Source organism: Centruroides sculpturatus, unplaced genomic scaffold (genome assembly GCF_000671375.1).
Source record: "Centruroides sculpturatus isolate CEXI.00-Female unplaced genomic scaffold, Cexi_2.0 scaffold1376, whole genome shotgun sequence".
In the NCBI taxonomy this organism is placed as follows: Eukaryota; Metazoa; Arthropoda; class Arachnida; order Scorpiones; family Buthidae; genus Centruroides; species Centruroides sculpturatus.
This window is the reverse complement of record NW_019385822.1, coordinates 31,387-45,468: the sequence shown is the minus strand read 5'-3', so window position 1 is coordinate 45,468 and position 14,082 is coordinate 31,387. Positions and strand designations below refer to the sequence as shown.

General features: G+C 29.5%; 1 protein-coding gene across 1 annotated transcript in view; it reads left to right on the top strand.

Annotated features, from left to right (window-relative positions):
• Positions 1-13,830, top strand: part of LOC111642345 (putative uncharacterized oxidoreductase YDR541C) — a 55,099-nt gene extending 41,269 nt beyond the window's left edge. The window contains exons 5-9 of the mRNA XM_023388680.1: positions 332-417; positions 2,936-3,137; positions 7,490-7,611; positions 9,404-9,539; positions 11,691-13,830. Of these exons, the coding sequence (XP_023244448.1) occupies positions 332-417; positions 2,936-3,137; positions 7,490-7,611; positions 9,404-9,539; positions 11,691-11,881 (737 nt within the window). The 3' untranslated portion in view covers positions 11,882-13,830. The remainder of the gene's footprint in view (positions 1-331; positions 418-2,935; positions 3,138-7,489; positions 7,612-9,403; positions 9,540-11,690) is intronic.
• The last annotated feature ends 252 nt before the right edge of the window (positions 13,831-14,082 follow it).

Here is a 14,082-nt window from a genome sequence, read left to right as displayed (position 1 = left end):
GATGTCTGGTCTGTTGTGGTAAATTGTTTTATCTGTGATTATGGCTCTGTCGTAATACATTATTATTATTATTATTATTATTATTATTATTATTAGTATGTGTGGGTGAATTTAAATTTTTGGTGATTCAAAAATAATGATTTTTTATGGAGTATCTTGATAGATCATTTATTTCTTTTGAATCATGAATTAAATTGGAATGTTTCCATTTAAATTAGAGGAAATATTGCATCAATTTTAGAACATTGTAAAACAGTTATGAAATTATTTTGGTATATAGTTTAATTTTAACTGCCATTTAAATAGGTTTTTTTTAAATAAAAACTTTTAGATGACAAGAAATTTGAATTATCGGTGATTAACCCTGGATACGTTTTGGGACCAACTGTTAATGGTGCAATTTCAACTAGTCTAGAGGTGAGTGTTTTTGATTTACAGCTGTAATTGTTTTTATAGAAGACAAGCAATCAATTTCATGAATTGAACATGTAAAATAGTTAATTATTATTAAAATAACACAATTACTACTAATTTTGTATTGCAGTTATTATAGAAAATTATAAAATCAGTTGCTATACAAAAAAATATGTTAGACTTAATTAATGAAAAGTCTTTAGTTTTCAATATTTCTGTTTTCCTAGTATTGATATAAGTCTTTGTGTTTAAATATGCGAAATATTATTAAGTTAAATTGATGAAATATTAATTCAATGACATCGAGTAATTTAAAATATTAATAAAAGTGGATTGTTTTTAATTGTGCTTTTTAAAAATGTGCTGTACACATATGGTATAGCTTTGTATTACACTGTAAGGACATTTAATATCTATGCAGAATGTATTTTATTGTTTTATTCAATCTGCAAGCCTACAATGCATTTTCTTATTCAGGATTAATGGAAAATTGCCATCCTGGATAATACCATTTTTAAATTGTGTACCCAGTAACTAGAGCAGGTAAATTTTCAAAAGAATGTAAAGAAAACAGCCTATATAATGTGTAGTTATGTAATAAATTGGGCATTTTAACAAAGTGTATCATTCCTCTTCCCCTTCTCCTGGCCAATAGTATGCAAAATAGATGTCTCAAAGTGATTTGTGATGACCTAATAACTAAAGAGCTATAGACATTTTTTGCATCCTTCTTGATTCATTTCTTGGTTAATGAAATCTCAGATAATTGAGTCTACTGCAATTTTATTAGTTGATGCAACATAGTGTAATGTAGCTGTCAAATCAATAATAATTAATCATTTGATAATGAATAGGATATACAGTTTTTACAGAGTATACTTTGCAATCAATTTTTATATACACCTATCCCTCTTTTTACATGTCTATTTTTATGCAATTTTGAATTAACAAAAGAAATCTAATCCTCTTTTCATGTGATCAATTTTTTTTACACAGATAAAAGTTTATTTGAAAATTTTCAACTTTATCTTTTTTATTAAAATCATGTTATCATTAAAGATGTTATTCTTTTTGTCAAAGGATTGGTTTTAAAATTATATGTTTCTAAATCAAGAGTTCATTTATCTTTTTTTAAGCACAGTACAGTATTGTGTGTATATCAGAGAATACTGTATGTTGATTTCATATTTCCTATGCTACATTGTGTTTAATATATTTACGTACAAATAATATTAATGGTAAATGATGTTAAAATAAAAAAGCTTGTGTTTCTTTTTTAAATTGCTTATTTTTTTTGTTCCATTGAAGTTATGGATCCTATCAAGCATTCTTTGGGATGTATCCACTGCTCAAAAAGAGGGATGGGTGTACAGTATATAAATTAAAGTATAAAAATCTTCAGAAAGAATTTAGAGATTTTCAATAAATAGGAAAAGTTGTTCAGTTGACTATAAAATTGCTATTTTCTGATACAACTCTATATTTTTATAGATTTAATTAATTTATAATTGTATAAACATTAAAAATTTTTAGGGTATTGATTTGTTTTTTACATTCCTGTAGAATTAATATTTTTGAAAAAAATTGCTTAAATATATTATATACGAAAGAAATTTTTTATATTTTATTACTACAGTAGAATCTCATTTTAACAGATCCACTGAAAATCATCTGTTGTTCTGAGAATCCGTTATTTCATGAACAATGGATTTCTAGCCCATCCAGGAAAATATCTGTTATTTAACCCTCTACATATAAGAAATACATGTACTTGAAATTATTCATTCTCTTGAGATTTCTATTCTATAAAAATATGTATATTACAAGATTGTATATTATACTGTATGTGTATATGACAAAGCTGATGAAAACTGTATATACTGTAAGCACAAAAAGAGGTAAATTATATATGCTCATTAGCATTTCACTTGACTTTAATTTGTTAAAAACTTATCCACCTTGGTTTGATGCCAATTTTCTGACTATTGAATACAACTACTACTTGATATTAGCAATGTCATATACAGTCCAACCTATTTGTTTATGCTGAAACTCATCAGGGGGGTCTTCATGACTTGGAAAGACTCCATGGTCTCACTAAATTTCAACACTGCACTTACTCGGACCAGCATCAGAACATTCACTAGGTTGTTCCTCTTTAATTGTATCAGCCTGATGACTCTATACAATTCTTCAATTGTATATAAGATATCCCAGATGTAACAAGTGCATCATTGATCTCTACAAATTTCTGGAAACACCCAAACATTAAACCAAACATTGAAAAAACAAAGTTTGCAAACTTAGAACAAAATTAGAAAAAATTCCATTATTCTGAGTTTAGGTCTACTGAAAGGAGGTAAAATTGCATTGATTTGGCAGGACTTGGGGAAAAAATCCATTATTCTAGTATTATTATTAATGAGAAATCTATTAAAATGAGGTTCTACTGTATAAATTCTGTAGAAATCATTTTTAAAATATTCTTAAAAAAATTTATAAAAAATTTTAAATATTACAGATAGTAAAGCGGTTGATGGAACGTTCCATTCCTATGGTACCTAAGCTTAATATGTGTGTCTGTGATGTTAGAGATGTTGCCCAGGGCCATTTAAAAGCTATGACATTGCCAGAAGCAGCAGATCATCGTCATATTATAAGCACACAAACAGTTTGGATGAAAGACATTGCTCTGGTATTAGCCAAAGAATTCAAATCTCATGGTTAGTTCTTGTTTATTATTTATATCATACAGCTTTTAAAATGTAATTGAATGATTCTTTGGAAAATTAAATATTCTTGTAAAAATTCACATTAATTCATAACTTTTGTGTAAAGAATTTAAGGATTTGTAAACAAAAAATCTGCACAAAAATCAAACTTTATTTTTACAATAATATCTAGGGATACAAAATTGACAAAATTAGTTTATTTTGTCTCTAAATTATGGAATCTGGTCTGCAGTATATGGCTCTTCTGATTTTAGTCTTGACACTGGCCACCACATTGTTGTTTCAGTGTTACTTTGTTTTTGTACATCTTCTGTTTCATCTGGTATCATAATTGTTGAACTGAATGCAGCTGAGAAACATTTGAAACACTGTTCTCTTTGTTGACTTAATACTCTATATTCCTCTAGCACATAAATTGTATCTTTTCCATAATGTGCAACTATGATATCAGGCCAGAAAACATACAGGCCATCTTAGTGGTTTTTCTTGAGGAATGGCGTAAGCCTGTCTTAATACTTCTTTTTGTGCACTTCTCTGTTGATGCAGAGGTGAGAGAGTGCTATGATTGCTTTAACTTATTTTTGGACTGATACTACCCAAACCAACACTTTCATAGAAATTTTTTTATGGTGGTTTAAGTTTTAAATAATTTTTCTATAAAATACGATGGAATGAGTTTGTAAGAAAGTACATACATAAAAAGAAAGATAAATTTCTGGAAAAACATTAAGATAAAAGAAAACAGAATTCAATTACTACACCATTCTGAGTTAATAGTTATAATAGAGTACATAGTAATATTTTAATTCTCTGAAGTCAAACTTCATTTTTAAATAATTATAATATGATTATAACACTTACGTGTTGTGGCATTACAGAAGTGGAGTCTTGGAGAATGAACTCGTCCGACTTTAGAAAATGAACTCGTTTTCTAAAGTCGGACGAGTTCATTACAATGTCACTTCAAGCCAACGCTTATTATATTATATCATAAATAATTATAAATTATCTTTTACTAGATAATTTTGTTCTAAATAAAAAGATATTCTATATATCTGTATTAATACTATGAACTTTTTCATTATCATTGATACATTTAAAAATGTATATAGTTTCTTAGATATCAGTTTCAAAACTTTCAACTACATAATAATTACAGTCCCTTATATGAGACTGTATCCCAAGTCTTCCATTTAGATAATATTACAACAAATTCAGTGGCTGATGGATTGGCTTGAATTCAATATGATGTAAATTTTTAAAGTTCAGAATTAACAGCCAAACAATTTGGTTTTTGCAGCACTACAAAAGAGGAAATATCTCAATCCTACTTTATTTAAAAGCCAAAGACTTAGAGATAGCTATCAACATTAACTTGCAATACAGTAACTATGAAACTCCAATACTTAATTTAAACTATATTATAAAATTAAGGCATTTTATAATTGTGTTATGATTAATATAGAAAATTATATCTAGAAAAACAAAGGAGAAATTAAAACTTGTGCAGAGAATGGAGGGGAGAGCTTGTATATATTATTTTCTTATTTTTAAATCATATTTCATAATGAGTCAATAAAATTTATGTTAAGTTTTTGTTAATTGTAAGTGACCAACTTTTTTACAATGAAAAGGAGGACACAAATTGAAGGAAAAAATATCATAAATAAAAGAAGCATTTTATTCATTGCAACAATAACACACTATAATAATCTCTACTGCGTGCATATGTGCCATGTTGTGTTTTGGTAAGAAGTAAACAAAGCCACTTGCAGTGCAGTGCACGCTCTCGGGGTTTCCCATGCAGACCGCATGCATCTCATAATCATGTCTCACCACACTGTACTGAGCCTTGATGAATCGTCATGTCAAATAAACACATTACACGCAATGGATTGGCTTGGCATCAATTGTATATGGAGATTTACAGATTAGTCTTCAAATATTGAAAAGGAGGACACTTTCTGAGGGAGGACAGAACTTACAAAAGAAGGACTGTCCTCCTTAAAGGAGGATGATTGGTCACCTTATTAATTGTAATCACAAGACTACATGAAGAATTATTCAGTTAACACTAGGACTGTTATACAGGTTGAAATGACCTGTATATCTTATTGAATGTTTCTTATCTTTTGAAATTTCAAAGTTTTTTCTTTGGAATTTCACAAATTTACCAAAAAATAATTATCTTACAATGGGATAACATTTTTGAAAAATTAATAAATTTTTTTCCCTATTCAATACAATTATTTATTGATGTCTGATGAAACATTTTACTGATATATTTTTAAAATCATGTTTTTCAATAATGAGAATATTCTTGACATTATTTGTTATGTATATGTATGATTCTGTGTGTATACATATAAGAAAAATACCCAAAAATTTTTTATGCTTAAGTGATTGCATCTTTTTTGTCAGTACATGTTACATGAAATGCTTCAATCCAAGTGAGCTATTATTAATGAAAACCTGTTCCGATGCAAATCATGTTGTATTTTTATTCAATATATGCCAAATAAGCTTGACAAATTGGACATCAAGTTCTGCATTCTGGCTGGTGGGAAATATATTTTGTAAATGGTTTTCCTTACCTTGGTAAAGATGTATCACGCTCGGGAGAAATATCATTGGTGAAATATCAATTGTTGACAAGTTTCGTGATAATATGTATTCAGGTATCAACACCTAAGTGTGACAATTTTGTTACATCTCTTTCATTACTAAATTATGGCATATTCAGTGAAATTCAGCATGCTGGGAAAGCTCATGCCAATTGTATTGCATTGCGATACAATTGGCATGAGATTTCTAATGTGAAAACTATCATGGATAAAGAACCGATTCTGAGCACAGTCATACTGAACAATGAAGATAACACAATGTTAACAATTTATAAATCAAAGAAGGATAAAAATGTAATTGTCATGAGTTCACTTCATGACTTTTGAGAGAAGAACAAGACAAAAAGAGGTAACCAGAAACTATAAGCTATGATAATCAAGACAAAGCTGGTGTCAACATGCTCAACCAGATGGCAAAATTTTTATAGTATGTGAAGCTCGTCAAGATGTTGGCCTGTGACAGTGTTTTATGTCATTCTGGATTTAATGACTATCAAATCGCATATATTATAACAGACATAGACAAATGTGGCTCTTTTTGAGTTACATGCAGTACAGAACTGTGGTACAGAATAAAAAAATACAGAACTGCAGCTCCTGTGCATTTTGCAAAACCCTACATTTCGACTCCCACTGAACTCTTGCTTGCCCACCCCTGTATTATATAACAAAGAGTTAATTCAAAAACACATTCTCAGGTACAAATATCTTCAAAAGCTATCAGAAGAACAGCATCAATAGTATCTAGAGAAAAAAACCAACCAAACTAAATCTACCATATGCTGGAATTTTTATAAATGATATATATAAAAAGCCCATTCCAACCATTCCAAATTTTGAAAAGTCTGAAAATTCAGCTTTTTTTACTAGAAGAAAAGTAGAAATTGTAAGGGGATGATCTACTGCCAAAATAATGACAATTGCACAATGCAATTCTGTAATTCTTGCAAAGTTCCTGTTTATGGAAAATGCAAAGCAGAGATTCAGATAATTTGTTTTGATGCGCAGTAAAAAAATACAGACAGAAAAAATTAATTTTTGGTCATTTATGAATTTTGATAGCAAAAGAATATATTCAGAAATATGTATAATAAAAATACATATCAAAATAAATACATCAGACACTTCAATTATAATTTTTCTACTACATGTCAAAATGTCCTGTATCAGCAGTTCTTGGTATAAACAAATTCTGGCATTCCTAGTGTTAATACTATTTGTATATACAAATTAATGTGTACATAAATTAATTAATATACTAAAAAATTTGCTTTTTATTATGGCATTAAATTATTGATATTCATGTCATATTGAAACTAAAAGTTGAAATTTTAATCACATGTATTTGCAACTTAAATTTTAATCACAAAAATTGAAAATTGAGGCTCACAAGAGCACAAAGAATAGTGAAATTTGTTTAGCTTCAGAATATGCTGACTTTGTAGAAACAAAAGTAAAAATATACCAATGTTAAACTGATTGTAGGAGCCAAAATTTTATTGGATTGAACCTTTTTCCTCTGTCCCATTATCAGATTTCTGCAATGTTGGCATATTTTTACTTACTATTATGTTTTCATAAATTCAATTTTTCTCAACTTTTTTCTTATGTGAAAGAACACAAAAATAATTTAATTGTAGATTTACATTAATTTTAAATTTATTGAATCTTATAAAAATTTTTATATTAAAATTTTGTCTTGTATTAAAATTTTTTTAGGCTATTGTATTCCAACAATGATGGCACCATACATTGCTCTATGGTTAAACAGTTTTTTTGACAAGAGTGTACGTTGGCTATTGCCTCGTGTGGGTAGAGAATTTAAATTTGACAATAAGAGAGTAAGTATTTAATAACTTCATTGGAATTTTAAATTAGTTTTTATATATTTTAACTTTTTAAACTTCCTTCCACTCAATGATCATCATGGCCTTTTTCTATGTCTGAGTCAAACCATACATGAACATTTGAGGTTGATTGATGAAATCTTCATGTAGCAGCAGACTGATGTTTCTGCAGCATTGGCCATGTTGCTGCCAAATCAAATTTAACTTATTATATACGGTAGATACTCAAAGCTGGAACTACTACAGTACATAAAGTCACTGAACACACTTTTCCAGCAATTAACTTTAAAAATAAATCTTTTTGGCCTGTTTAATAATCCTTTGTCAGGTTTTTAAATAGAGATTCTACTTTTGGAACATAAGTTCAGGCTAAAAACGTTTGTTTTAATTAAAGTTAATTGCTAGAAAAGTGTGTGTGTGTTCAGTGCCTTTTATATATACAGTGGAATTTGGTTATTATAATCATGGATATGGTCTCAAAACATATAATTTAAAATATATTTACAAAATTGCTTATTGTAATCAAGGTATGAATATAGTGTCATAATCAGGTAAATAGGTTTTTATTTACAGTAGAGCATCGATTATCTGAATACCGATCAACCAAAACATCGGTTAACCAAAAGCATTCCAGTCGGCAAATTCAAATTTCTGCTAATGCTGTAGCGCTGCAGCACTCTCTCCCTCCCTGGCAACCTAAATTGTAGGCCTACTTTAATGTACTACTTTATGTAAGATGTGTGATACAAAATATATACAGTACAGTTTTGTGTTTAATATATTTTTTCATAAATGATCAGTTATCCAAACAACCCCAGTCCCAAATTGTTTCAGATAATTGATGCTCTACCATATTACTATACGGTTGATAACATGCGATCATTATCAGTTCAGTCCTCATCAGTCTTTACCATTGTTTTAAGCATTAAACATTTATTTTCTCACAATAAAATAGTTTAAAGTAATTAAATAAATTTTTTTTTGTTTTATCTTTATGCATGCAACATTTTGTACACTTTAAATTTGATTTGATATATTTTAAATTTAAATTGTTTGATTTTTTTAAAGTTATTTCATTTTTGTAACTTGAGGGTGACCTTTAAACAAGGTTGAAAAATGTTTGTTCTATTAATAAATTGGTGTTACTGAATTAAGGTGATTTTTGACTTAATTTCAGTCGACCCGCTATAACACTGTTGATAATTCCGTATTATATGAATTCCATGTTGTATATGAATTCCGTATTATATGAATTCCATGTTGTACGAGTCACTTAGATTTTACAAATACGTGTGCCAGGCTGTGAACGGCTCACGTATTTGTAAAATCTAAGTGACTTGTACAACATGGAATTCATATAAAACAGAATTATCAACAGTGTTATAGGGGAGGGTCTACTGTATGTAGTGAACATTTAGTTAATGCAGTATTTTATTTGTAGTTTTAAGTGCTGGATGAATTACAATTAAATATTTACTAATTATAAGTTATGCATGTTTTAATTGTTTAACATGTCTTTTTAATGTCCATTAAAAAAAGAATTGTTAATTGTACACTTGTTTACTTGTTTCACTAAATATTATGTCAGTTATAAGCAAGTCCCAAAATTATTACAATAAATGTATTCTACTGTATATAACAAAGAACATGTATATCTACTGATATATATATTCTATACTGATGTATGTAATTTATACATATATTTTAAAAAATTTTTATAAGTGTAATTACTTATTACAAAGTCATGTGCATTACAATTAACACAATAACCTGACCATTCTTATAGATGAAAGAAGTGTTGGAAATTACACCAAGAGAACTGAACCAAACCATTATTGATACAGCTTATAGTTTGTTGGATAGTGGATTAGTTAAGAAATCAAAGAAATCTAAAAAAGAAAAAACTCAACCTCAAACAGAAGGTAAATTAAATTTGTTATATTTTTGTTAATTTAGTAAGAAATTTTTAGCAATTAATTTCGGTAATGGCCTGTTATATGATTAGGTGGATTACTACTTTATTGCATATATAGAAATAAATAACGGTTTCATACAATATTTTGTGAAATGTATAAGAATTTAAATAGCAATTATTATAACAAATTGATTAATAGTAATCTAAGTTATAAGTTTTTCTAAATAAGTTTGGGAAAGAAAAATTACTACTACTAAACTTAGAATACAACCAAAATCTGAATCAATAGTCAAGTCTAAATATAGTCTAATTTTGATAATTACAGTAGACCCCCTATAAAACGGGTTCCTATAATTACAATTATGATTACGATATAAAAACTGCGAAAAAATTGCGATGGTATCTGTAAAAAAACGGTAAAAAAAACTCGTATAATTACGTAAAACGTCATCGGGCAGCTGAACTATTTTCCGCCGTCAAGTGCCACACTACGGAGAGATTATCGTCTGTACAGTATTATATATAAATTAGGTACTGTATATATAATTATATATTAACTTAATTTATTGTAACTTTATTATAATAATATATATTTTCCTCCATGTAGCGCCACGCTACGGAGAGTTTAGGCTAACTATCGTCTGTACAGTATGTAAATTAGGTACCGTAAGTCTAATACAGTATTGTAATTTTATACATTTCTTGTGAAAGAACATTTCTTATTCAACGGCGATTAAAATTATTTATATTAATAATGTCTCCAAAGTTCAGCAAATTTTTCGCAGAAAAATAAGTTATTAGAAATCAGCCACGGTTTGCTGAGCTGTTCCGCAACAAAAACAAGTTTGAGCAATGGCAACGTCGAACAGTGCACGCTCGGTAAGTAATCCTATAAATTTTTGTTTATAGCATAGTTTATATGGATTATTCCCAAAAAAATATATGTATTTTGGAAATGTTGAGTCGGATTAGTCTAGAATCGATTAATTTTATGGAAGAAAACCTTTCAATCAGCCGTAGTCCGTAAACTTCTCACGTGTCGGGCTGTGATTGGAAGGACTCGTAAGAAATCGGATTCCTAAAGAATGGAACGTATCTATGATCTTATAGGGGGGNATGTTATAAGAATTTCATGTTGTAGGAATCCTTAAATAATGAGCCAGTCACAGCCCGACACGTGTGAAGTTTATGGACTACGGCTGTTTGAAAGGTTTACTTCCATAAAATTAATCGATTCTAGACTAATTCGACTCAATATTTCCAAAATACGTATAATTTTTTGGGAATAATCCATATAAACTATGCTATAAACAAAAATTTATAGGATTACTTACCGAGCGTGCACTGTTCGACGTTGCCATTGCTCAAACTTGTTTTCATCGCGGAGCAGCGCACCAAACGGCGGCCACGATTTCTGATAAGTTATTTTTCTGCAAAAAATTCATTGAACTTTGGAGACATCATTAATATAAATAATTTTTATGGCCATTGAATAAGAAATGTTTTCTTTCACAAGAAATGTATAAAATTAGTGCTGTATTAGACTTACAGTACCTAATTTACATACTGTACAGACAAAAATTTATAGGATTACTTACCGAGCGTGCACTGTTCGACGTTGCCATTGCTCAAACTTGTTTTCATCGCGGAGCAGCGCACCAAACGGCGGCCACGATTTCTGATAAGTTATTTTTCTGCAAAAAATTCATTGAACTTTGGAGACATCATTAATATAAATAATTTTTATGGCCATTGAATAAGAAATGTTTTCTTTCACAAGAAATGTATAAAATTAGTGCTGTATTAGACTTACAGTACCTAATTTACATACTGTACAGACGATAGTAAACTCAACTTACCCGCCTAAACTCTCCGTAGCGTGGCGCTGGATGGCGGAAAGTAGTTCGGCTGCTCGTCCACTATTGGTCCAGATTCGACTAATCCTGTCGCGACACGAGTCGGCGATGACGTTTTACGAGTCCCTTTTAGCGTCTTTATACGAATACTGTCGCAATTTTTTCGCCACGTTATAGGAACCTGCATTATAGGGGGTCTACTGTATTTACAAAATATCAAAATGTACATACATGTGTGATGAAGTTATGATTTATTATTTTTTAAAAATATTTCTAATGTTTATTTAATGCCTTTTTTTTAGGACAACAAGAAGAGGGTCAGCAAGAAACAGAGAACAAGGAAGAGGGAGAAAAGAAGGAAGAATCAGATGAAAAAGAAGCTGAAAAGGAAAAGAATGAAGAGGAGAAACCAAAGGAATTGGAACCAGAAGATAAACCTGAAAAGCTTGACACAAATGAGAAAGTAGAAATAGAAGCTGTTGAATGCAAGTAAATGTTTTCCAATGTGCAGATCGATACTACTGCCCTCAGACAACATGAAGCTGCTCCAGGTGCTTTTTTTATCACCGATTTGTCTGTCGGGTGCTAAATCTTGACATTGTGCCTTGTTTTGTTGCAGTTGCAAATTGCTTTCCAAACAATTTTTTAAAATCAAGTTATATATATATTTATATATATATACTGGGTGATCAAATGAAAAGTTTACATGTGAGGAGTAGACTTGATAATTCCATGAGCTGGATGCAATTGCTGTCCTGCTGCATGTCGAGAGAAATATTTAATTATTTACTATAGACTTCTGAGATGACATTTTGAAACTCAATAAATAAAAATACTCCCTATTATAAGATTTAAATTTGATTTTCGTAGTTATATGAACAGATTCTTGAGATAATCTTGAGATAAATGCCTTAAACACTTTGAGATCTGCTTCTAAGTGAACCCAAATGACTTGAACTCTTGTCAGATACTTTTTAATTGTAACTCTTTTTGTTACGTATCAATGATAAATTTGTATTTTAGTATTGCTGATACAAATTACACATGTAACTCTTCAGTGAGTCAAAGCTACAATGTTTAATTTGTTACGCACAGATCCCATGGACTGCCTCTTATTTAAAATTTGTAAACATGAACCTTAAAGGCTGTGGCTTATGAAAAATAACCTGAGTCATCTGTGCCTACAATTTTTGATAACTTTTCTTCTTTACATAACTTTAACTATGTAAATTCTATTCTGTAATGCAAGGTATTTCCAGTTATACAACACTTACTTGAAGTAACAAAAATGAGATAGCACTACACTTGGGAACCGGTGGATGTGATGAGTTAGTCAGGTATCACTGACTCCTGATGTCACCAAGTCTACTACTCATAAGTAAACTTTTCATTTTATCACCTGGCATAATAAGAATTTTTGCATTTTTTTTTTTTAACTAGGTAAATGATTAGTGGCACTTCATATATATATTTATTAGTGAAACTTTTAAGTTGTAGGATTTTTGAAAGCGATTTTTAAAAGAAGAAATATTAATATTTCTATGAATTTTAACAAACATTGTATTTTGCTACCAAAGTTTTTTATATTATATTTGCAAATTTGGGGGATAAAAAAATCATTATGTTGTCTACAAATGAACAAATTTATCCATTTTATTTAACGACACAATACCTTCATTTTACATTAAATTATGCCGTATATTAACCTCATGCTCATCACATTTGGACAGTATTAATTCATAGAGCATTTTGAATTCTGAGGAACTATTTTTTCCTATTCCACTTTATATACACTAATCATTCCAATGTCAAAACATCTTTGCTCTATTCTATACACAGTCTCTTTTCTGCCGAAGGATCTCCTTCACGATAGTATAACATTATTATAGCTAAAGATAAAAAAAAATTGCATTTAATATTTTGCACAATTATTAAATTTTTACATATTTGCTCAAGTTAAGATATTCTGTTTTCTGTCAAATGCCTAGATCTTTTTGTAAATCTGGCAGGCAGAAGTATTCTAGTCTGTGGTACAAAATGAGAAGGAAAAAAAACCAAAAACGTTCATCCTGTGATTACATTGAGGTTGTCTTCACGATTTTTTTTATTTCCTACTTAAATTTATCGATTGTTGTGATGTTTTATTTTATTAAAGACTTACATCTTTTGTGTAAATGCTCATGTATGCCAATCTGCAACTTCATAAATTTTATATTATTGTCATGTAGTGTTCTTCATGTGAACAAACTATCATAGGTGTTTCCAGTGTGTAGTTTCGTACCATACTGAATGTCTTTGTAACGTAGAAAACATATCTCTGTGCACAATTGCAATTTATAAATGCTTTTGCTAAAATTTGGTGCCATTGAATTAGGATGAATTTCACAAAAGCCACCTGTACTGTGTCCTTAATCTGTTTAATAAACTTTCCTGTCAAAACAATGGTGTCTTTAAAATATTAAGTTAGTATAAATCAATGGTGCCCAAACTAGTATGGTCCTGGGCCAAATCTAGCCCTTGTCACATATTAATCCAGCCTAAAAACATATTAATCCAGCCTAAAAACATATTTGAGACATCACTTACAGACTTTTCAAGTATTAGAGAAAAAGGGATTTGTTTTTATCTGATGATTGCTGTTGACAAGGGAGGGAGAACAAATCTTTGAAAATGAAAGATTGCACCGAGCATTTA